The sequence below is a fragment of the Balaenoptera physalus genome (assembly GCF_965194825.1).
Source record: "Balaenoptera physalus genome assembly, chromosome: 7".
Lineage (NCBI taxonomy): Eukaryota > Metazoa > Chordata > Mammalia > Artiodactyla > Balaenopteridae > Balaenoptera > Balaenoptera physalus.
Window position 1 is genome coordinate 55,334,130 of NC_138886.1, and position 23,587 is coordinate 55,357,716.

Here is a 23,587-nt window from a genome sequence, read left to right on the forward strand (position 1 = left end):
GATTGTTTAATAAAATGGCCCATCCACACAAAGGAAGTTGTAAAGAGAAATGAGAAATAACCCTATGTATTGCTGTGGAGTGATTTCTAACGTATATCTGTCAGTTGAAAACCGACATGAAGAAAATTCCGTGTGATACGGTACTGCTTATCTAAGAAAGCTGAAGGGAAAGGGAATAAAATTATATTTTACAAAATAAGGATAAACTAAAAACTTTTTAAAAATCAGTCTTTTATAGGGGAGAGGGAAGGGACAGTGTAGAAAGGATGGAGATAGTAGCTACCTTTTTCTATATATACAATGTTTTGTAAATTTTATATAATTGTGAAACAAAGTTAAACATTTTTTTAAAAATCCCTAAAAATTGGAAGCAAAATAAAACAAATAAGCCTAAGTCTATATTGAGTAGATGGCACAACTACACAGAGAGGAACTATTCAGGACTTTTAAAACACAGTAAATTCACTATACATCCCTCCTGGAGTATACTCTGGGGACAAAAAAATATTGTAAACTCTTTTCTGTAACTGTATTGTTGGTGTTAGTATTGTTGTTCTGAGACTAGTTTTGTGTTTTGTGGGATAAAGCAAATGAGTAATTATGTTGGGGTCCTTGGGAACCAAGTTTTTTTTGCAATGGGAGCAAAGAGATACAAATGTAAGAACAATGAAGTTAACTTAAATACCTTGAATCCTGAATTTGAATGGGAAGTGCCACTATGAATTCACAGTATATTTCATCTTAAAAAAGAAAAGGTATTTCTCTGCTTTGCCTACTGAAAAAGCCTAGAAACAAGGACAAAGTAACAAAGAGTGCCCAGATTATGGCCTCTGATTCCCACTAAAAGAAGTCAGAGTTTCTTGGGGAAATGGTTGATTCCAGATTAGAGACAAAATATACAAGTTGAGGCTGGAACATCATCTCATCCAAGAAAGCAAGGAAGTTATCAGGATACACTTGAATAATGCAAAAATCCTCAGCAACCAAGTTGAAGAGTCACATCTTGGAGAGAGGGGATAATTTGAACATTATTAAGAATATTAACTGCAATGGATTGAAACACATCAAATATGTTTAAATTAATGAGCTCATAAAGGCTCACATACCCCCAAATCCCCAGTGGACTCCTTTGAAGAACTCATTATTTTGAAAATTGGTAGATAAATGAAAAGGAGCAAACACACATCTTACCTTTCCTCTATGAACTGCACCTCAGGTAACCAAATAGTGGATGAGAGTAAGTTTCTCTTTATGGAAATATTTGAGATAATAAATGAAAAATAAATAATTGAATTTGAATATTACCATTTTGCAACCTTTAATGAATTAATGGAAGTAGGCAATGCTCATCAATGGCTACCAACAGGCAAAAAGAAGAGACATCTAGACATTACATGCCTTATGACAGAAGTGCACATCCTACCTGTAAAGTATGCCTCCTGTTCCATAGCCCCCTCCAAATTTGAACCTGAATCTTCTGAGTCGTCCAATATCAGTTACTCCTAGGAGACATTTAGCAAGATCTGGAGATTGTTTTTGGTTGTCACAATTGGGAGAGGGAGTGCTATTGGTGTCCAGTGGTTAGAGGCCAGGATTGCTGCTAAACATTCTACACCACATAAGACAGCTACCCACAATGAAGAAATATTTGGCCCAAAATGTCAATAGTGAGAAAACTGAGCCTGAGGAAACCCACTTGAGATCAAAAAATCAACTTATATACAATTATATATACTGTGAACAGAGGAACATGTCAAATGACATCTTAGGGCTGCAATCGACAAAATCCAGATTGTGGGAAACTCTGCATAAAAGACAAGTAGTTCCTTCAGCAAAGAAATTGCAAGGAAGAGGGGAGAGAGAGAGAGAAATGAGGAGCCATTAAATTAAAAGAGACCTGTGAAACAAATCAAGCAATTGATCCTGATTCAAACAAACTAAACAAATTTTAAAACCTTTGAATAGTGACTGGATATTTGACAATATTAAGACATTATCCTTTTAGGTGTTGTAAAGGTATTTGTTTATGGGTTTTTTAAATAGATTTATTTATTTATTTTATTTTTGCCTGCGTTGGGTCTTCGTTGCTGTGTGCAGGTTTTCCCTAGTTGTGGCGAACGGGGGCTACTCTTCATTGCAATGTGCGGGCTTCTCGTTGCGATGGCTTCTCTTGTTGCGGAGCATGGGCTCTAGGCACGCGGGCTTCCGTAGTTGTGGTTCACGGGCTCTAGAGCACAGGTTCAGTAGTTGTGGCACACCGGCTTAGTTGCTCCATGGCATGTGGGATCTTCCCGGACCAGGGCTGGAACCCATGTCCCCTGCTTTGGCAGGCAGATTCTTAACCGCTGTGCCACCAGGGAAGCTCTGGTTACGTTTAAAAGAGGGTATTTATCTTTCAGAGATATGGATCTTTTAGAAATATTTACAGATGAAACGTTATCTTGTCTGGAATTTCCTTTGAAATAATTTAAGATGAATATGGATGGATGTATAGATGTGGGTCTAGATGAAATAAGATTGGTTGTGAATTAATAATTGTTGAATTAGGTAGATAAGTACATGAGGGTTCTTTCTCTGGTATGTTAAAATTGTACACATTAAAACGTTAAAAGATTTTAATCATGTATTTTATAAAATGATGGTGATAATAGATGGTAGTTTTTTTTTTTTTTAATGTCCTTTACTTTAAAATAAAAGGGTGGCATCTTTTTTTGTCAGTGTATTAGCTGTCTGTTACTGCATAACAAATTATTCCAAAACTTTTCAGGTTCAAACTTTATTATCTCATATGGTTTCTGAGTGTTAGGAATCTGAGAGCCGTGTAGCTGGGTGATTCTGGGTCAGTATCTGTCACAAGGCAGTAGTCAAGATATTGGCTGGGGCTGCAGTCATCTGAAGGCTTGACTGAGCCTGGATGTTCCTCTTTCAGGATGGTTCACTCACATGGTTGTTGCCTGGAGGCCTCAGTTCCTTGTCACGTGGTATCTCTACAGGGTTGCTGGAGTGACCTAATGGCATGGCAACTAGCTTCACTCACAGCAGGAAATCCAAGAGAAAGAACAGGCAGAAGGCTGCAGTGCTTTTTATGACCTAGTCTTAGAAGTCAAACTGTCACTTCTACCATATTTTACTCATTAGAAGTGAGTCAGTGAGTCACTGAGTCCAACCACACTAAAAGGAAGGTTAATTAAGATCTACCTATTGAAGGGAGTATCAGAGAATTTGTGGACATTTTTAAACCATCACAATTGGTCTCCTTTTTCCTTTTAGTTTTACAGGTCTGTAACATCCTAAAGTGATAAAACTATAGTCTCAGAAACTCTCCTAATATAAAAAAGACTACAGAGTTGGTTTTCAATATATTGAAGGACTGTACCTACCTTTTACTCATGAGGTTAAGGTGCCTTCTTACTTATGATCAGAAGAGTCAATCTAAACGGAACCCTAGTAGTAGATAATAGTAAATTATTTTTAAAGGTGAAAATTATATGTTGAAACAATTTGAAAGGCACATATAAGGATGAAGATTTTCAGTTAAGAAAGTACTGAAGGGTAGGATAAATTCTGAAGGGTAAATTCATTTGTAATATCACTAAAAATGCTCAGTGGGATTAAAGGAGAGCAAATATACAGGATTGTTACAAGTAATGAATGAAGCCAGCTCTTAGCTTCTCATCGCTCAGATATCCCCAGGCTCGTCATAATCAGAAACATTCACAGTAGGCTGGATGTAATCCTATAGTTTCCTTTATTGAAAACCCTGTCTTGTGCAAAATGTGTGATATAAGCTAAACAAGGGCACTACTTCCTCTGTACCTCCCAGACATTCATATTGGTCGTATAGCTACTCTCAGATGCCTTGTATTTTCCTTTTTGCATGTCTTTCTTCTCCATCATATCAGAGAATCTCAAAGAGTAGTTCCTGGACTCCTTGCAGCATGAGCACCTGGGAATTTTTAAAGATGTATTTCTAGAGCCAATCCCACACCTACCAAATGAGAAAATCTTAGATTGTGGCCCAGGAGTATGCATTTTTAATAAGAGCCCCAGGTGAATTTTTTGTACAATAAAGTCAAGAATCACTAGATTAGGCTGTGAATATCCTGGAAACAGAGTCTGAGTCTTTCTCATCTCTACATTCTTAGTCCTTTATCCTGTATCCTTGTACATTTCTTGGCACGGCCAACCCTGGCACTCTAGTAGGTGTTAGATAAATTTTTATGGAATTGAATTGAGTTGGGAAAATATCCACATATTGTGAAGTTTTAACTCCACAAAGTCATGAAGAGATTCTAGGTAATGAGACTCTTGGGCTTTGCGTGGGTTTGGTGAAGTTGTCATGTATTGTTTTTGCCTATCTAGTAACTGTTACCTCTTGTGATAACAGAACTTTAATTTTCCTTAGGGGAGCCACTCCTCTCTCTTGCTCCATTCTTGTAGTTTGAGAGACACTGATACTACTTTTTCTACAAAGGAGATGAGCATGTGACTTAGATTTGGCCAATCAGAGCACCATACTCCTCCAGACAACCATGGTCAGTTCAGAAATGAGTATGTGATCCAAGCAGGGCCAGTGAATGCTCTACCCCACATTTGCTGATGCTGCTGGGAAAGAGGTGGCTTATTCATAGTGGGTTTGCCAAACTGGTAGAACATGAGTCTGGATTTTCTAATGACCATGTTTGCCTCCATCTAATGTACTTTCTGTCTCTATAGATTTGCCTGTTTTGGACACTTAATTTAAATGGAATTATACAAAATGTGTGTGTGTGTGTGTGTGTGTGTGTGTGTATGTGTATAGCTTCTTTCACTTGGCATAATGTTTTCAAGGTTCATCCATGATGTAGCATGTATTAGTGCTTCATTCCTTTTTATAGCTGAATAATATTCCACTATGGATATACTCTAATTTGTTTATTCATTCATCAGTTAATGGACATTTGGATACCCTTTAACTTTTAATGAATCAATACACTCCTTTTTATGGTTTAGCATTTTTAAGACAGTGAAAGAGTTGTTATATAGATGGTTCTGAATCAAATATTGGAACATGTGATTTGTTGAGTGATGAGTATGATTTGATGGAGATAGTGAATAAAATATAGGAACTTAAGACAGTCCTAGAAAATCAGGAATGTATCATTTATGTAACAATGCCACATTTGTGTATTAGGCGTCAGTTAACATTTGAAGTTTCATAGTTATAAATCCTAGTATTTCAAAATTATGATATGATGGCTTCAAGATTGGCAACTTGTGGGACTTCTCTGGCAGTCCAGTGGTTAAGACTCCATGCTTCCACTGCAGGGGGCACGGGTTTGATCCCTGGTTGGGGAACTAAGATCCCGCATGCCACGTGATGTGGCCAAAAAAACAAAAACACACAAAAAAAGGATTGACAACTGGTACCTTAAAAATTCTGCTCTGATTGTTTATCACCTGCCAATCATCCACTTCTCTTTCACTCTCACAGTCAATGAAGAGAGTTTATGATTGTGAAAGAAGACTGAGGTCCCCCACCCTGCTCTTCTCCCAAAGACTCTGAAACAAGCACAGAAACTTTTTCAAATTTTATCAGTGTTTTTACTGTTAACAATTATAGAAAAACAGAGGTTAAATATCACAATCAGGGTGTCTCTGAGAATCATAAGAATCTTTAAAAGTGTTAGTTATGGTTGTCCCTAGTCATCATCTAAATATAGGTGGGACTCAGGGTGTTGTCTTATAGTTCAATGTCCCAACCTACTTAGACAGGGGTCCCCAACCCCTGGGCCATGGACTGGTCTGGTCTGTGACCTGTTAAGAACCGGGCCGCACAGCAGGAGGTGAGTGGCGGGTGAGCGAGCGCAGCTTCACCTGTATTTACAGCCACTCCCCATCTCTCGCATTACCACCTGAGCTCTGCCTCCTGTCAGAGCAGCGGCGGCATTAGATTCTCATAGGAGCGCGAACCCTACTGTGAACTGCGCATGCAAGGGATCTAGGTTGCTCGCTCCTTATGAGAATCTAACGCCTGATGATCTGAGGTGGGGCTGAGGCGGTGCTGGGGAACGGCTGCAAATACAGATTATCATTAGCAGAGAGGTTTGACTGCACAGAGACTATAATAAATCAGTTGCTTGCAGACTCATATCAAAACCCTGTCAGTGAGTGGCAAGTGAAAACAAGCTCAGGGCTCCCACTGATTCTGCATTATGGTGAATTGTATAATTATTTCATTATATATTACAATGTAATAATAATAGAAATAAAGTGCATAATAAATGTAATGCGCTCGAATCATTCCAAAACCACCCCCCACCCCGGGTCTGTGGAAAAATTGTCTTCCACGAAACCAGTCCCTGGTGCTGAAACGGTTTGGGGCCGCTGTTCTTTGATGTTCCCTTGAGAGAGGGGCATCTGTTTGTCATAGACAGGCTGGACCATATAACTTGTGTTCTTGAAACTTGGAAGGTCTATCACCTCCAACAACTCCTCGGTTAACACCTTTCACAAGACGTTTAATCAGGTGTAGGAGAGAGAGCACAGACTTTGGAAGCCAGACAGACCTGGGTTTGAAAACCAGTGTGGTAATTTTACATAGCTGTGTAACAGATTACCACAAACTCAGTGGCTTGAATGCATACTAATTATCTCACAGTTCCTGTGGGTCAGGAGTTCAGGCATGGTTTAGTTGGGTTCTGTGCTTCACAGCCTCACAAGGTGCTCATCAAGGTGTCAGCCAGGACTGGGTTCTCGTCTGGAGGCTCCACTTCTAATAAAACTTCAACTTCTAAAGTAGTGACTTTAACTATTTGGATGTGTAGATTTACGTATTTCATCAAATTTTGGAAGTTTTGCCCACATATTCTTTCTGTCCCTGTCTCTCTCCTCTCCTTCTGGACTCCCATTCTGTGTATGTAAGCATATGCCTTTTTTTTTTTTTTTTTTTTTTTGGCCATGCTACATGGCTTGTGGGATCTTAGTTCCCAACCAGGAAATTGAACGTGTACCCCATGCAGTGTAAGCATGGAGTCCTAACCACTGGACCACCAGGGAATTCCACCCCCCTCCCCCCGCTTTTTTTTAATCTTCTCAAAGTGTGATCCTTAGGCCAGGTGCATCAACATCACCTGGGAAGTTGTTAGAAACGTAAAGTCTCAGGCCCTACCCCAGATGTACTGAAGAAACTCTGGGGATGAGACTCAGCAATATGTGTTTTAACAAGCCCTCCAGGCAGTTTTGATGCATGATAAAGTTTGAGAACCATCGTTTTAGACAGTTTGAGTTTATTGATTTAGGCTAGCCATGTGTGTTTTAATTAACTATAGTTACACTTATTAAACCAGAATTAATTATAGTCACACTTATTAAACGCCTACTAGGTGCTAAGCACTGGGCATACAATGATAAGACGATTTCTGCTTTAAGTGATAGGACACAGACCTCACACTCACTGGATCACAAAGTATTGTTAGGTAGGCTGCCACATAAACAGGTTTCAAGAGGTTAGAAGAGGATATATATGGGGGCTTCCCTGACGGCACAGTGGTTAAGAATCTGCCTGCCAATGCAGGTGACACGGGTTTGAGCCCTGGTCTGGGAAGATCCCACATGCCGCGGAGCAACTAAGCCCATGCACCACAACTACTGAGCCTGTGCTCTAGAGCCCGCGAGCCACAGCTATTGAAGCCCGCGTGCCACAACTACTGAAGCCTGTGCGTCGAGCCCGTGCTCCGCAATAAGAGAAGCCAGCACAATGAGAAGCCTGCACAATGCAACAAAGAGTAGCCCCCGCTCGCCGCAACTAGAGAAAGTCCACGTGCAGCAACAAAGACCCAATGCAGCCAAAAATAAATAAATTAATTAATTAATGATAAAAAAAGACGATATATATGCAGAAATGTACTTGTGAATAGTTATTGTGGGAGCCCAAAGGAGGAGCACTGGACACAAGCATTCATCCTAAAATTGGAGTGGTGTAAGCATTAGTTCCAGGCTGAGGTGAGAAAAAGCCCATTGAACCATTATGATTTGAATAAAGGAGATGATGAGATAGCAGAGTGGGTAGAAATGTGGTGTTGAGTAACTTTCTTTATGGACTGGGAAGAATCTGTTTCTACTCTGGCCCCCAAATCCACTACTGAGCCAAGTACACTTTTATCATTATTAAAGTGGAAGTATTTGTGGAAGTGATTACAAAGCAAGGTATATGTCATTTATCATTTAGTGTGAAAGAAAAATCTATGAGCAGATTTAAAAATTGTAGTGGACGATGTTGAAAATAAAAGTAGAGAGAACTGTATTATAAACCCCTATGTACTTAAAACCCAAGTTTTGAGGTAGTTGGTGTGAGGACCAAATGAGATCATGTGTGTAAAGCCTTTAGCATAGAGCCTTAATCTCAGTAGGCTTTCAGTAATGCCTTGTGCACCAGTCAGGGTTCACTCAAAAAAGCAGAACCACTCACTAGAGCTTTATTGTAGGGATCTGACCTTATGCAATTGTGGGGGCTGGTTTCACAGTCTGTATGAGGCTGTCGTCTTTGCGCCTGGTGATAGAGCCCAAAGCCAGCAGGATGAGCTGGAACCTGCATCAGTCTCTCACTGACTCCAAGCCTCTGACTCCAGTGATGGGAGTGACCAGCAGAAGATGGTGTCCTTTGTCATGGAGGTAGATACACAGCTGGCCCAGGAGTCGGAGTTGCTAAGTAGGATCAGGTGGCAGCTGGAGGAGCTTTGGGCCTGGCTGCTACTCCATGCCAACAAGGTAATAAGTACGTGATCTGCAAGAGAGCCTGGTCCCCTGCAGTGACCTTTCAGACATAAAAAAATGTGGCTGTGACTTCACGTTCGCCTTTGAAATCTCAAGCAAGATGTTTCTTGTGGTTTGCTAACCCAGAATTATGCAGGGAAGGGGATTCAGGGATATGTAGTTTCATTATCCATAACTGTGTAACAAACTACCCCTGAACCCAAAGCTTAAAATAGTAACAATCATTTATTTAGCTCAATTTGGGCAGGCCTCAGTGAGGATAGCTCATCTGTGCTCCATATGGTGTCAGCTAGGGTGGCTCCAAAGACTTGTTAGAGGCTGGCTGGGGACTGGAATAATCTGAAGGCTTCCTCACTCCCATGTCTGGCAGTTGATGCTGTCAGCTGGAACAGCTGGCACTAAATCTTTGTGGTCTCTCTGGCATGGCAGCTTCATGGTAGCCAGACTTCTTATTAGAGGTTCAGGGTTCCAAAGATATGAGATGAGAGAGACAGTCAGACAGACAGTGACAGAGAGGCAGACAAAGTTTTTATTCTGGTTGTGCCATTTATTAGTGATGTCACTTTAAACAAGTCATTTATTCTCTCTGAATCTCAGTTCTCAAATATTAAAAATCAGAACTTATATTGGAGTTGCCCAGAAGAAGACCCTGAGGCAGTAATTTGAGTGAAAGTAGTTTATTTGAGAATTCCCACGAAATATCAGAAGGGAGCTAGGAAGGATACGGGGAAGGGAAGGAAGCCGGTAAAAGGTACTTAAGTAACCCCTGTAGGCCAGCGGTCCCCAACCTTTCTGGCACCAGGGACCGGTTTCGTGGAAGACAATTTTTCCACGGGGGAGGGGGGTGGGTGGGATGGTTAAGGCGTTAATGCGAGCGGCGCGGAGTGGCAGATGAAGCTTTGCTTGCTCGCCTGCCCCTCACCTCCTGCTGTGCGGCCCTGTTCGTAAAGGGTCTCGGACCGCTACCGGGGTTGGGAACCCCTGCTGTAGGCAACTGAAGATTAAAATCTCTGGGGGTCCCTGGGGAAACGCTGTAGAATCTATGTCTCAGAGCTATCTCACCCAAAGTTTAAGGGTGCTGGGATAGTCATACATCAACTCCCATCAGCCATTGGTTGAGGACTCTGGGTGAGGTGGGGCGGGGCATTAATTCCCCAGCACCTTTGCCCTGCTGAGTTCCATACAGGTGGGAAAAACCCTCAGACAAAGAGATCTAGGTGCTGTTGGAGGAAAATTAAGCAGGTTTGCACTGAAAATAGTAAGAGCTGAAGGGATATGAACAGGGCACAGACAGGGCTTGCTACAGAAGATATTAGTTGTTTTTTAAGGTTGTTGAGTAATTAAGATGAGATGATATACAAAACATCCACTCCTGGTGTGATGGTTCCTCTCCTTGCTTTGGCATCCTCCACAGCAGGATTCAAGGGAGGCCCTCAGAGGCCCTGGAGCTTTCAATACTGTCAACTTCCTAAAAGAAGTCTCAAGAAATGGCAATAATGTGCGTGGATTACCCACCTCCCTCAATGAACTTCAGGGCTGATTCTGTTAAACTCTACATACACCTCTAATAACCTGTCACCCTATAGGAGTTCAGACCTTTCAGTGGTTTCCCATAACTGAGTCTTACCCACATAACGCTAGCCACCTTCTTTAATCTTACTCAAGCTCTGACCCCTTCCAGAACCCCCTCTTCCCCCATGTGTTCTGGAACTCATGATCTGGTGACATTGTCCGAGAATCGCTACAAACCAACCGTATTATGGTATTGGACTCCCAAGTTTGTAATCATTTTATAGATAACTGCGTTATCTTTGAAGGTTTTTGAGCAGAGGAGTGACATAATCCAATCTTTGGGAAGCTTTTGGTGTGCAAGATTAGAAGAGGATGGGAAAGAGGGAAGAGCTGTGTGTGTGTGTGTGTGTGTGTGTATAAGTTATTACAACTATCCGTTTTGAGGCATGCAAAATGGGAGGACCTGACTTGACAAAAAGCACAGTGGCTGTAAAGGGAAGCCACTGATGTGAAAAGGGCAAAGCTTGGTGTCGCATAAGTAATGGCCTGGTGTCGGAAGACTTTGGTTCCTGTGCATGCTGCCACTGCCAGCCTTGCAATGTTCCTCAAGTCTTTCCCCAAGCGTAGGGCGGGAATGGCACTACCTCTCAGGATTACAGCGGGCGCGAGGGGATAGGGCCGGCTGCGCGCTCAGCACGGTGTCTGCAACAGGGTAAAGCGCGCCAATCCTGTTTTCTCTTCTATTAAGAAAAAGGCGGGGGAGCTCATAGCATACACATCCCAGAGGTTGCCGTAAGTAGTGAGGCTAAGTACCGGGAATGTAGGAGGAACTCAACCCCAGTCCGTCGCCTCCCCTTGCCCCAACGCGGGGAAAGACCCCGCGGAAACTGGTGGGGAAGGCGTGCTCCAGCGCCGCCGCTCCCAGGCCTCTCCCCCGTCCCGCGCTCCTCCAGCCAAGCGCTGTTGCCGGGGCCCGGGCACCGCCCAGCTCCAGCGCAGGCCAATGGTAGCGTGGCCCGGGCACCGCCTAGCCCCAGTGCAGGCCTATAGCGGTGCGTCCCGGGCACCTCACTGATCCTGCACCAGCCAATAGCGGAGTGGCCCGGTGCGGGGTCCGCCCCCAGCCGGGCCGGGAGGCGGAGAGGCGGTCACCGGCTCCGCCCCACTCCCCTCTGACCCGGTGTATCGTCTCTCTCCCTTCCTGTTCCAAACCACGTGGACGCGCCTGGGGCTGCGGGGCTGCGGGAGGGAGCCCGGGCCGCCACTGCCGCTGTCGCCGTCGCCGCCGTCGCCGCGATACCCGCGCCCGTCCGAAGTCGCCTCGCCCCGGCCGCCCGCGCCGTTGCAGAGGGCGTGCACATGGCGACCCAGGCGCACTCCCTCAGCTACGCGGGCTGCAACTTCTTGCGCCAGCGTCTGGTCCTGTCTACTCTGAGCGGGCGCCCTGTCAAAATCCGAAAGATTCGGGCCAGAGACGACAACCCCGGCCTCCGAGGTAACTCCGGGGCGGGCAGCGCGCAGGGTGGGCGTGGGGCGCGAAGGGAGACCTTGCTGATGCCCTGGGGGCCGGCGCACAAGGAGCCTCCGGGGCGCGTTGGGGAGGGCTCATCGCGTGTCGCCCCCACACCCGAACGAACGCGCCGGAGGCTGTGTGGGAGGCGGGGCCGCGCACCAGGGGCTGAGCTCTTCTGCGCTCGGCGCTCGGCGTCTCCCGGGAGCTGGTAGTAAACAGCTACACGTTTTCCAGCATTACGTGTTGCAACATATCCCAGCCATCGCCCCCTCGCTTGTCTTGAGTCCCTCTTGCTCTCGCTGTAAACCTCGCAATGGAGAAAAACAGTTTGTTGGACCGAAATGTGGTGAATGGGCAAATGTAAAGATGGAAAGAGATTTGGAGAGAAAAGTACCACTGGTTGGTTTTGTCCCCTGTCCCAAAACAGGTCTCAGAAGCAGCTGCCCCCTTGGACGCCACCGGCTGTCCCTGTCGTCATGATTTCTCGGCTGCCCTCACACATCTCCTTGGGTGTGGATTAAAAATTTTTTTTAAATTCTGTGTGTTTTTTCAGCAGTGGCTGTGAAGGACAGCCACTGATTGTGCAGGACAGGAGCTTTGAGATGAAATTTTAACAATCATGGGCCTAATTGCCTTGACTTTAGTAAAGGATTGGTGACAAGCGCTAAACTATAGGCTTCCAAGCTCTCTTTTTGCCCTGCGAAGGTGGATAGATGAAAAATAAGGCCCCATTTAAACCCATATGAAGTTGAATTGTCTCCGAGTTTCAACTGGTCCCCTGGAATGACTCATATATTTAAAAGCTTCTGTCTGGTTATCCCAAATTGGGAAAATCAGTTCAAGAAAAAAAAGGAAAAACCTATCTGCAAATTGAAGGAGGAGAGGGTTTGTGGTTGGTCCTCAAAGCTTTCTGGGCCCTATTGATGTGTTTAATTTTGCACTGGCTCCTGTACTAGGTGGCCAGCCTATTTCATCATCAGTCTGAATGCATCTTCTGGATGGTTACATTTCTGCTTCTCTTGAATGGTGATTGGTTGCACATAAGCGGAAAATGCCATGTCATTGATGGAGATAGAAGATTAGGAAGGAAAGAATCAGATGAACCTCTGTACCATGGAGAGGAACCAGGTGACAGTAACAAAGGCTTGTGTTGGTACATGATTATTACTGCCCTCACTGTACAGCTCAAAAACACTGAAGAAGTTGAGGGACCCCTAGCATGGTTTATGCCAGGTGTTCTTCCTCTCAACATTCCTTGCCTTTATTTTGAGTCTGGCCCTTGGGCAAAGCAATTGCTTGACTGCTCTACTCTGTGGCCTTCCCAGCCAACTCTCCCCTTCACCCCTAAATTAGCCTAGAGAACTCACCACTAGCTGGATGTGGTAAGAAGACAGGCTTCTACTTCTGTGGAACACTGGGCATAGCTTTTCTTTTAAAAGAGAAATAGAAGTACTTTAGCCTGGAGACCTGCAATTTCTAATGGAAATATAGTGCCCATAAGATACAATTTAGTGATGTTTCCCTTTCTCCCCTGTGCACTGTTCGTGAGCATCTCTTCACTGCCACACACATGAACGGGGCTTGGCCACTTGGCATTTTCCTGAAAAGATACCAGACTCTGGTACCTGGGGAAGGTAGTACTGGTTGGCACACGTGCTGGTATTTTATGAGGAACACTATGTATAGCCTTATTTGCCTTACCTTATTAATATACTAGGGGGAAAAAAGAGACCCCTAATTTAGACTTCCTTGGCTGGATTCAAGGCCTCAGGAACACTATAGACATTTGCTTAATTTCTAAAGAGGGAACTGAGATATACATATATACATGCATTCATAGACATATATATGTGTCTTTGTATACATACCCAAGTGTAAGTAAGTATAAGTGTATATACATGCAGACATATACATAAATACATGTAGCCCCTGACACATGACATGTGATCATAGTCAAACGAGTCTGTGGTAGCTTGATTGGACATGTAGCCAATGGACTGTTTTATCTGTCATATCCCTTTCTGACTCTTCCTGACCCAGATTCTGAGAGTTGGAAAAAACTCAGCATTTGCAATAAAATCTTCAGCTCAAGTGCAAGAATTATATCTCCTGAAGGTGCTTGCTTAAATATCCCCTCTGGTGTGAGCTTTGGAGGGTGGGGATGGTGCCTCTGGAATAGTCATTCAGAAAAGGTTTATTGAGCCCCAGTATGTGCAAGGCTTTGTGGAGGTGTAAATGGGAGAAGCTAGTTGCCCCACTCTCGAGGAGCTTTCTGAGGAAGAGCTGAGAGAGTAGCCTAAGTACTTTGAAGTAGGAAGTTGTAAAGGGGCTCAGCAGAGTTAGAGCAGAGGCTTCCCCTGAGGTTATGAAGGAAGGCTCTCTGGATCTTCTGATCTGAACGGATAGGATTGAGATGGTGGCTGCAGGAATCACCGTTGGTGAAAGAAGCAGCTTTTAAGTCAAAAAGTTCTTCATTTTCTTTATTATGTGGAGGTAAAATCTTCATTTGTCATGGTCGTAGTAGCTTGGGAGTTAAGAGCTTGATCTCAGTTAGATCTCAGTTTGAGATGGGGTTCTGCTTTTGCTATTAGCTATTGGACCTCCTGAGCCTCAGTTTTTTCATCTGTAAAGTGGGGCCAATACTGCTGACTTCAGAGAGTTATTGTGAGGATTAAATAATATTTGAAAGTGCACTCAACAGTGCCTGGTGTGTAGGAAGAATAAATGTGAGCTGGTTTTATTATTATGTAACTTCTGTCCACTGGTATGGTTCTATTCTCTGGCCTTTGAAATCTTTTCCTGCTTCTATATGGAAACTTTTCAAATATTTAAAGAGAATTATGTCTTTTCTGTTTTCTTTTCAGTCTAAAGGTTTCCTTTTAGGTGATGGCTTCCAAATATTTGTGTGTTATATGTATAATGTAGTGGTTCTTAACCAGGGGCAGTTTTGTTCCCCAGGGGATATTTGGCAGTGTTTGGAGACATTTTTGGTTGTCACAACTGGGAGGCTGCTCCTGGCACCTAGTGGGTGGAGCCCAGGGATGCCGCTAAACATCCTACAGTGCACTGGACAGCTCCCCACACAAAGAAGTATTCTGTCCAAAATATCAGCGCTGATGTTGAAAAACCCTGGTCTACTAGACTTAATTATTAACCTTTTTCTTTTCCTCGTATCCCTAATGTTTGGGAATAGCAGCATGAGGTACTAAGAAAACTGCATAAAGATTCAGAAGGGGATGAGACACAGGTCAAACTCTGTGACTTCTGGCAGATTTGTTAATCTCTTAAATAAAACTGCCTCCTTTGAAAGAGGAATTGTAAAGAATGAGAAGAATTTGAATCCCAAAGAAAGATGATCCTGGAATGGTTTTTATTAATTATGCAGCCACATGTGTAATTTTTACTTCACTCTTGAGGAACATGAAGGATTATATTGTCTCATTAGACTCTTTCCATCAGTGAGGAGGAAATAAATATTTTTTTGTTGCTGTTTTACTGAAGGTAAAAAAGGCAAGACATAGTTAAGTAAGATAGCTGGTGAAGTTGAATATCCAGTCGGTGACAGAACCGGAAACAGACGGCAGCCAGCTCCAGCCTGGAAGGCCTGTTCTCCCATCTGACTGCTTGGTGGACTTGAGTGTTCCTCAGATTATAAAGCAGCTGTCCAAAGTGCTTCTGTTTCTGGGTTTCACGAGGGCTGTATCTTGCAGGGTTCAGTTGAGTTAACATTTTCTGGATAAGGTGAGGTCCATAAAGAAAGAATTCCACAAGAATGATAATTTTTTAAAGTGGGAATACAGAAATGATGGACTTGGGCAAGAGCCCTGGTTTAGCAGTTAGGACGCGGGACTGCTGCTACCCAAGTCCCTGAGTAGGTCACATGACTAAGCCTCGCTGTGAAACTGGAGAGAGGAGTTATTTGGTCTTAAGCAGATGAGATTCTGAAAAAGGAGGGGTAAGTGGCATTTTAATGAAAAGAATCCTTTAAAACGTGCCGAGGAAATATACCACATAGAGATCCTTAAAGGTAAAATATCTTTTGGCAAACTGATATATTGTTTTGGGGATAAATCTGGCTGTTCATAAATTGGATCTTCTAAAAGGAGGATTGTAAGGGAAAACTATTTTTATCCTCTACTTTCAATACTTCTGGCACCAGATGTGTGGGTTTTTCTCACCACACCAAGTAATTCTCCAGTTCTCAGTGGATGTTCACTGGTGTCCTACAAATTTAACTCAGTTCTGACACTGTCTCGGTGGTGATAGCATGAAATCCCACCGGTTAAGGGCTCAATCCCACAAGACTCCCCTCCACCCCCTCAGGTGCCAGTCACAAGTCCCAGTCGTAAGTCCAGGTCACTCATACCTCTGGTTTCCCAGATAATTTGATAAAATTATGTCTCATGAAGCTCAGGGAAACATTTACTTACATTTACCAGTTTACAGTAAAGGATATTATAAAAGATACAGATGAACAGCCAGATGAAGAGGTACATAGGGCCAGGTCCAGAAGGGTCCTGAAATAGCAGCTTCTGTTCTTGTGGAATGGGGTTTTGTTACTCTCCCAGAATGTGGATTTTTTTTTTTTTTTTTTTTTTAACCAACCTGGAAGTTCTCTCCTTGTTCAAGAGTTTTTATAGGGCTTAATCTCTAGGCATACCTCGACACCCCCCCACCCCCGCAGAAGTCAGTGAGTAGGACTGAAAGTTCTAACCCTCTAATCATTTGGTTTTTCTGGTGATGGGCCCCATCCTGAGGCTGTCTAGGGGCTCCACCCTAAGTCAACTCATAGCATAAACTCAGGTGTGCTCAAAAGGGCCTCTGTATGAATAACTTAAAAGAGACTCCTGTGGCTCTGGAACTTTCAGGGGTTTTAGGAGCTCTGTGCCAGGAACAAAGACCAAATACATTTCTTGTTATACCACAAGGATGTACCTATACTTTATTTCAGTATTGTTTGGGACTCAAAGTTGTTGATAACTAGAATTGGGGGAGGCCTGACGACTATACTAATGATAAGTGTAGATTTTATATTCCTACCAGCAATGTAGGAATGATTCAGTTTCTCTGCGTTCTTGCCAGCATTTGGTGTTGTCACTATTTTTAATTTTAGCCATTCTGATTAGTGTGTAGTGCCGTCTTCTAGTTTAATTTGCATATTCCTGATGGCTAATGATATTGAACAACTTTTCATGTCTTTTGCCATTTTCTAGTAAGATTTTTTTCTTTTTCTGTTAGGTTTTGAGAGTTCTTTACATATTCTACTCCTTTGTCAAATATGTGGTTTCCTAGTATTTTATCCCACTCTATGGCTTGTCTTTTTATTCTCTTAACGTGGTCTTTTGCAGGGGAAAGTTTTAATGAAATAGAATTTATCAAAGTTTTCTTTTATTGCTTGTGCTTTTGGTGTTAAGAACTGTTTGCCTAGCCCTAGATCCTGAAGATTTTCTTTTTTTTCCTAAAAGTTTTACATTTTATATTTAAGTTAATTTTTTTGTATGAGGTTTAAAACTTAGGTCGATGTTCATTTTTTTTGCCTATGGATGTCCAACTGCTCTAGCACCCTTTGTGGAAATGGCTATCTTTCTTCCATTTAATCACTTTTGCACCTTTGTAAAAAACCAGTTGGGCATACTGTGTGGGTCTCTTTCTGGGTTGTCTGTTCTATTCCACTGATCTATATGTCTATCCCTTTGTCAGTACCACACTGTCTTGATTACTATATGTATATAATAAATTTTGAATTTGGGTAGGCTGATCCCTCCAACTTTATTCTTATTTTTCATGATTGTTTTAGCTATTCTAGTTCCTTTGCCTTTTCATATAAAGTTTAGAATAGTCTTGTCTTTATCTATACAAAAAAATCTTGTTAGGATTTGACAGGAACTGTGTTAAACCTATATGATAACTTAGGGAGAGTTATCATCTTTACTGTATTTGAGTCTTCCAATTCATAAACATAGTATATCTCTCCATTTATTTAGATCTTTGTTTTCTTTCATCAGCATTGTGTAGTTTTTAGCATATAAGTCCTGTACATGTTTTGTTAATTTACACCTAAATGTCTCACTTTTTTGAGCAGTTGTAAATGGTATCTTATTTTAAATTTTGGTCTCCATGTGTTTATTGGTAGTATATAGAAATACAATTCATTTTTTTTGGATGTTTATTTTGTGTCCTGCAGCCTTGCTGAATTTACTTACAAGTTCTTTTTTTTTTTCTTTTTTTTTTTTGGGCTGCATTGGGTCTTTGTTGCTGCATGCGGGCTTTCTGTAGTTGCGGCGAGCAGGGGGTACTCTTCGTTGCAGTGTGTGGGTTTCTCATTGTGGTGGCTTCTCTTGTGGCGCACGGGCTCTAGGAGTGCAGACTTCAGTAGTTGTGGCACATGGGCTCAGTAGTTGTGGCACACGGGCTTAGTTGCTCCATGGCATGTGGGATCTTCCTGGACCAGGGATCGAAGCTGTGTCCCCTGCATTGGCAAGCAGATTCTCAACCACTGTGCCACCAGGGAAGTCCCCTACTTAACAGTTCTAAGTGTGTGTTTTTCCTGTTGTTGTTGTTAGATTCTTCGGGATTTTTTATGTAGACAGTCATGTCATCTGCAAATAGGAACAGTTTTATTTCTTCTTTTCTGAACTTTATGCCTTTTATTTCCCCCTTATTGCAGTGGGTAGGACTTCTAGCACTATGTTAAATAAAAGTAATGAGGGCAAACTTCCTTACCTTGTTCCCTGTCTTAAGGAGAAAGTGTCCACTGTTTTGCCACAAAGTGTAATGTTAGCTGTATATTTTTTTAGATGTTTTTTTATCAAGTTGAGGAAATTCCCTTCTATTCCTATTTTTCTAAGATTTTTTTTTGTGTGTGTATGAATGAGTGTTGTATTTTGTCAAATGCTTTTTCTGCACCAATTGATATGATCATGTGATTGTTCTTCTTTAGTCTGTTAATATGGTATATTGCATGGATTGATTTTCAAATATTGAAGCAGCCTTGCATTTCTGGAATAAACCCTACTTGTTCATGGTGTGTAATTCTTTTTCTATATTGCTGGATTTTATTTGCTAACATTTTGTTAAGGATTTTTGGGTATATATTCATAAGTTATACTGATTTGTAGTTTTCTTTTTTGTACTGTCTCAGTCTGGTTTTGGTATTTTAAACTAGAATAATACTAGCTTAAAATGAATTGGAAGCAGTTTCCTTTTGGTCTTCTAAAAGAGATTGTGTAGAATTGATTTTAGTGCTTTAAACATCTGGTAGAATTCTCCATTGAAACTATAAAGGCCTAGAGATATCTTTTTGGGGAGTTTTAAAAAATATACTTTCAGTTTCCTGAATGGTGATAGGGCTATTTAAATTATCCATTTAATTTGATGAGTTGTGGTAGTTCGTGTTTTTTGGAGAAGTGGTTCATTTCATCTAAATTGTTTTATATATGTAGAGTTCATAGTATTCCCTTATTATCCTTTTGATGTCTGCAGGATCTGTAGTGGTATTCCCTGTTTCCTGATGTTGATGATTTGTGTCTTTTTTTTTTTTTCAGTCTTGCTAGAGGTTTGTCATGTTATTTATCTTTTTAAAGAGCCAGCTGTTTCACTGATTTTTCTGTTTTCAATTTCATCTGTTTCTGCTATTTTTATTATTTCCTTCACTTCCTTTGGATTTATTTTGTGCTTTTTCTAAGTTGAGGTGAGACAGATTATTGGATACCTTTTCTCTTTTCTAATGTAGGCATTTAGTGCAATAAACTTCCCTCTCAGGACTGCTTTAGCTGTGTCCCACAAATTTTTTTTTTTTTTAATTATTATTATTATTTTTTTTAATTTATGGCTGTGTTGGGTCTTCGTTTCTGTGCGAGGGCTTTCTCCAGTTGTGGCAAGCGGGGGCCGCTCTTCATCACGGTGCGCCGGCCTCTCACTATCGCGGCCTCTCTTCTTGCGGAGCACAGGCTCCAGACGCGCAGGCTCAGTAATTGTGGCTCACGGGCCCAGCTGCTCTGCGGCATGTGGGATCTTCCCAGACCAGGGCTCGAACCCGTGTCCCCTGCATTGGCAGGCAGATTCTCAACCACTGCGCCACCAGGGAAGCCCTCCCACAAATTTTGATATGTCATTTTTTAATTTTCATTCAGTTTAATGTGTTTTTTCTTGCCTTTAAGACTTCCTCTTTGATCCATGGATTATTTATAAGTGTGTTGTTTAACTTCCAAGTGTGGGTATATTTTCCAGTTATCGTTTTCTTATTGATTTCAGTTTGATTTCATTATGTTTGGAGAATATGCTCTGTATTCATTTCAATTACTTTAAATTTGTTGATGTTTTTTAATGGCCCAAGATTTGGTCTGTCTTGGTTTATGTTCCATGGGCTCTTGGAAAGAATGTATATTCTGCTGTTGTGAGTTGGGTGTTCTATAAATGTTGATTGAATCCTGTTGGTTGATGGCATTGTTGAGTTCTCCTTTCAGTTTGAACAGTTTTAGATTTATATATTTTGCACCTTCGTTGTTTGGTGCATTTAGGCTTGCTCTGTCTTCTTGGTGGATTGGCCCTTTTATTATTATGTAATGTCCTGCTGCATCTTTAGTAATTTCCTGAGGTGGAGGAAATACTCTAGTGCTTTAGGGTTAGAGAAAGGTTAGGTTAGAGAAAGAAAAGGACTAGAACTGAAGAAATTGGATACAAATAGGAAACTTGAAGGTGGTAAAAACAGCATAAATCAGAGAAATAAGTTGCCCTTTGTTGACTTCACTTCTTTTACAGGTTTTTACATAAGCAAAATAAAATATCTAGGAAAATTTGAAGGTATGGGGCAAAAAAGTAACCTTCAGTGATGGTTATTATACGTAAAGCAGCAGTAAAAAAAACTTTTGTGCAATAGTCTAGCATATTTCTATTTCTGTGGGATAGAGTTCTAGATGTGGAATTGGCAGGTCAAAAATTATGCTTTAAAAAAAAAAAGGAAATGTGGGATCAAATCAAAGTGTGTGAAATCCTTTTGCTTAATTGGTGAGATAACCTTTCCCTCAATTGTTATTTCTTCCTTGTAGTGACTCTGTGTTTTTTTGAGATATTTAATCACATTTCTAGTATGGTAAATTTGAGAGATGGTTTCTTTGCTTTTCTCATATTTTAAAAGATGTTATTACTTTGAACTTGATTTTTTAAAATAAACTATCAAATTATACTACACATTAAGAAAAGTGCACAAGCTTAATGAATTGATGAATTATGACTAAGTGGATATACCCAGGTAGCCATTATGCATGTCAAGAAATAAAACATGACCAGCAACCCACAAAACCCCTCTCATGCTTGCTTCCAGTCACACCATTTCCTCCCATCCCCAGCGTAAACATTAAATTGACTTTTTACACCATAGATTAGGTTTCTAAAATATTAACCATGGTTTGTATAGGTGGAGTCATAGAGTACGTATTTTGTGTGTGTCTGGCTTTAATTCTGTATTGTGTTTGTGAGATGCATCTTTGTTGTAGCAGCAATAGTTTGTGGATTTTTATTGCTGTGTCATGATACTACATTTTATTAATACATCACAATTTATGTACTCTATCTATGTTTAAATAACTTCATCAGTGCTCTTTTCTGTTTATTACTTGATAAATTTTCACATTCCCTTTGTTTTGGGTTTATCTTTTTGTGCCTTTTTTAAAATTTGTTTCATTGGTTTTGATTTGTTATCTTTTTACATAACCATCCATTTTAATTCCAAATGTGTCAGTAAATAATAGAGAATAGTCTACCATAAAAGCTCTCAAATCTTTTGTATTAATTATATTTTTTATTTTATTAATTCACATTTTCTTTCCTTTTACAAATGAATGAGGCTATTGATTTGTGTTGTATTTTTTTCAATGAATTAGCTTGATTTTTTTCTGCTATATTTTCCATTTTGTTTATCTCTTCTTTTGAGATTATTATTGTCATTTATTTTTTGGCTTGAAATTTTGTTCCATTTCTAAAAGCTCAGTTCATTGTTCTCTTGCTTTTCTTTTTCTTAATTACTAAAGTGTTTAGAGTGGTAAGTTTTTCTTTTGTAGACTCCCATATATTTTGATAAAATTGATATGTCTCTTTAATATTTTTCTTGATCTATTCATAATTTAGGAAAGATGTTATGTAAATATTTAAGTTAAAATATAATCTATTATCTATCACATTATGCATAATTACATAAAATACATAAATTTTTTATATGTACCTTATTTTCAAGTGAGCAGACATCTTTTAATTTATTCTGAGACTTGGGTATATGTTTGTAATTTCTACCTTTTTGGATTTAATGATGAAAATAATGACTCCTAATTTCATGTGTTAATAGTTTGCTGTCTTACCTTTTAGTTATTTCTAACGAAACTGAAATCACACTGTATATATTGCTTAAAATTTTTTTCCTTAATATAGCGTGAACATTTCCCTATGTAATTAAGCAGTTTTTAAAAAAATAATGGCTATATTGTTTTATAAATATTTTTCATAGGCTATTTCATGAGAGCATTGTTTATTGGCTCTTTAAATTGTGTTACAATACCTTTATTTGTATTTTTCAATTTAATTTTTATGTATTTTTTTAAAACGCGTACACATGACATGAAATTCAAAGGGAACAAAATGGTTTACAAAGTCTGTCTCTGTTTGTCTGTCTGTCTCTTTCCCAATCTTCTTTCCCTGTGAAGGAAACAGTGTCGTTGGTTTGTTGTGTTTCTTTTCAGGGCTGTTTTTCCCATAAATAAGCAAGTACACACTTTTTCCTTTCTCAAAGACCATCTGCATCTTACTTTTTTTCCACTCAGTATACTATGGAGATGTTTCATATCAATATATAAAAAAACCTTATTAATTTTATAGCAGCAGAGTGTTCTGGTGTGTAGATGTGTCATAATTTATTTAAGCAGACTAATATTTCTAGAATTTGAGTTGCGTTACAATACTTTTAAGTGAAAATGCTCATTGAGATTTGCTCCTTGTTTTTAAAGTATAGATCTTTAGATTGTATTCCTTCTCTTGCTCCCCTTCTTGGAGACATGGTTTTGCCTTTCTTAGTGAGGAATAGGTCGGGTTGATGACCACCACTAAGTCTTCTAGAAGTTACCAGCCCCTTTAAAGAAATGATGAGTTCACTTCTTTGGGGGCAAGGGAAACGGGGAGGGCAGTAGGATGGGAGTTAGTATTTAAGAAGTCCCGAAACTGATGGTCCTGATAGTACAGATTTGTTTAAAATATGAAATATAATAATATAAAAAATTCATAAGACATAAAGCTAGTCTTATAGGATTATAAAGTGAACATCTGTGTGATCCCATCCAGGTCAAGAAATAGAACATTGTGCACACCTGTGTGCCTCTTTCATTCACCACTCCCTTCCATGCCCCTAATGGTAGCCAGTCTCCTGACCATTATGGTCTTCATGTTGATTCTCTTTCTAGCTGTGTAGCCTAATTATGTATTCCTAAACCATCCAGTAAAACTGTGCTTGTGCTTATTTTGGGGATTTTTCCCCCCTAATGTTGTTAGATATCCGACATTCTGTACTCTTAGGAGCAGTCTTGAAGAAGTGAAGGGGCAAGGAATCCTATACATCTTGTCTTAATGAAGTTTGAGACTTCAGTCTGACTGTTACTAGGTGAGCTTGAGATCTTTTTCATACCAGGTGATGGAGCTATATCTTCACTGTTACCAGGATTCTGGAATTAGCTCTGTGTTGGTTCTTTGAAGTACTGCTTCTGAAGCACCTGTTTACTGTGACCAGGGGATGGTCCTGCCTGGAGGTCTCTTTAGGTGCCCATTCTT

At 40.7% G+C, this 23,587-nt stretch overlaps 1 protein-coding gene across 3 annotated transcripts in view; it reads left to right on the forward strand.

Moving 5' to 3' along the window:
* Positions 1-23,587, forward strand: part of RCL1 (RNA terminal phosphate cyclase like 1) — an 84,019-nt gene that overhangs the window by 17,732 nt on the left and 42,700 nt on the right. The window contains exons 1-2 of one of the 3 annotated variants that reach the window (XM_082471074.1): positions 11,634-11,761; positions 23,336-23,420. The exons of 1 other annotated variant lie outside the window; for it this stretch is intronic. Coding sequence is in view for 1 of the 2 variants with exons in the window: in XM_082471073.1 (XP_082327199.1) it covers positions 11,626-11,761 (136 nt within the window). In the remaining variant the exon portion in view is untranslated. Of the gene's footprint in view, positions 1-11,440; positions 11,762-23,335; positions 23,421-23,587 lie in introns of those variants that run through there. One more of the 3 variants, XM_082471073.1, reaches the window with a different exon arrangement.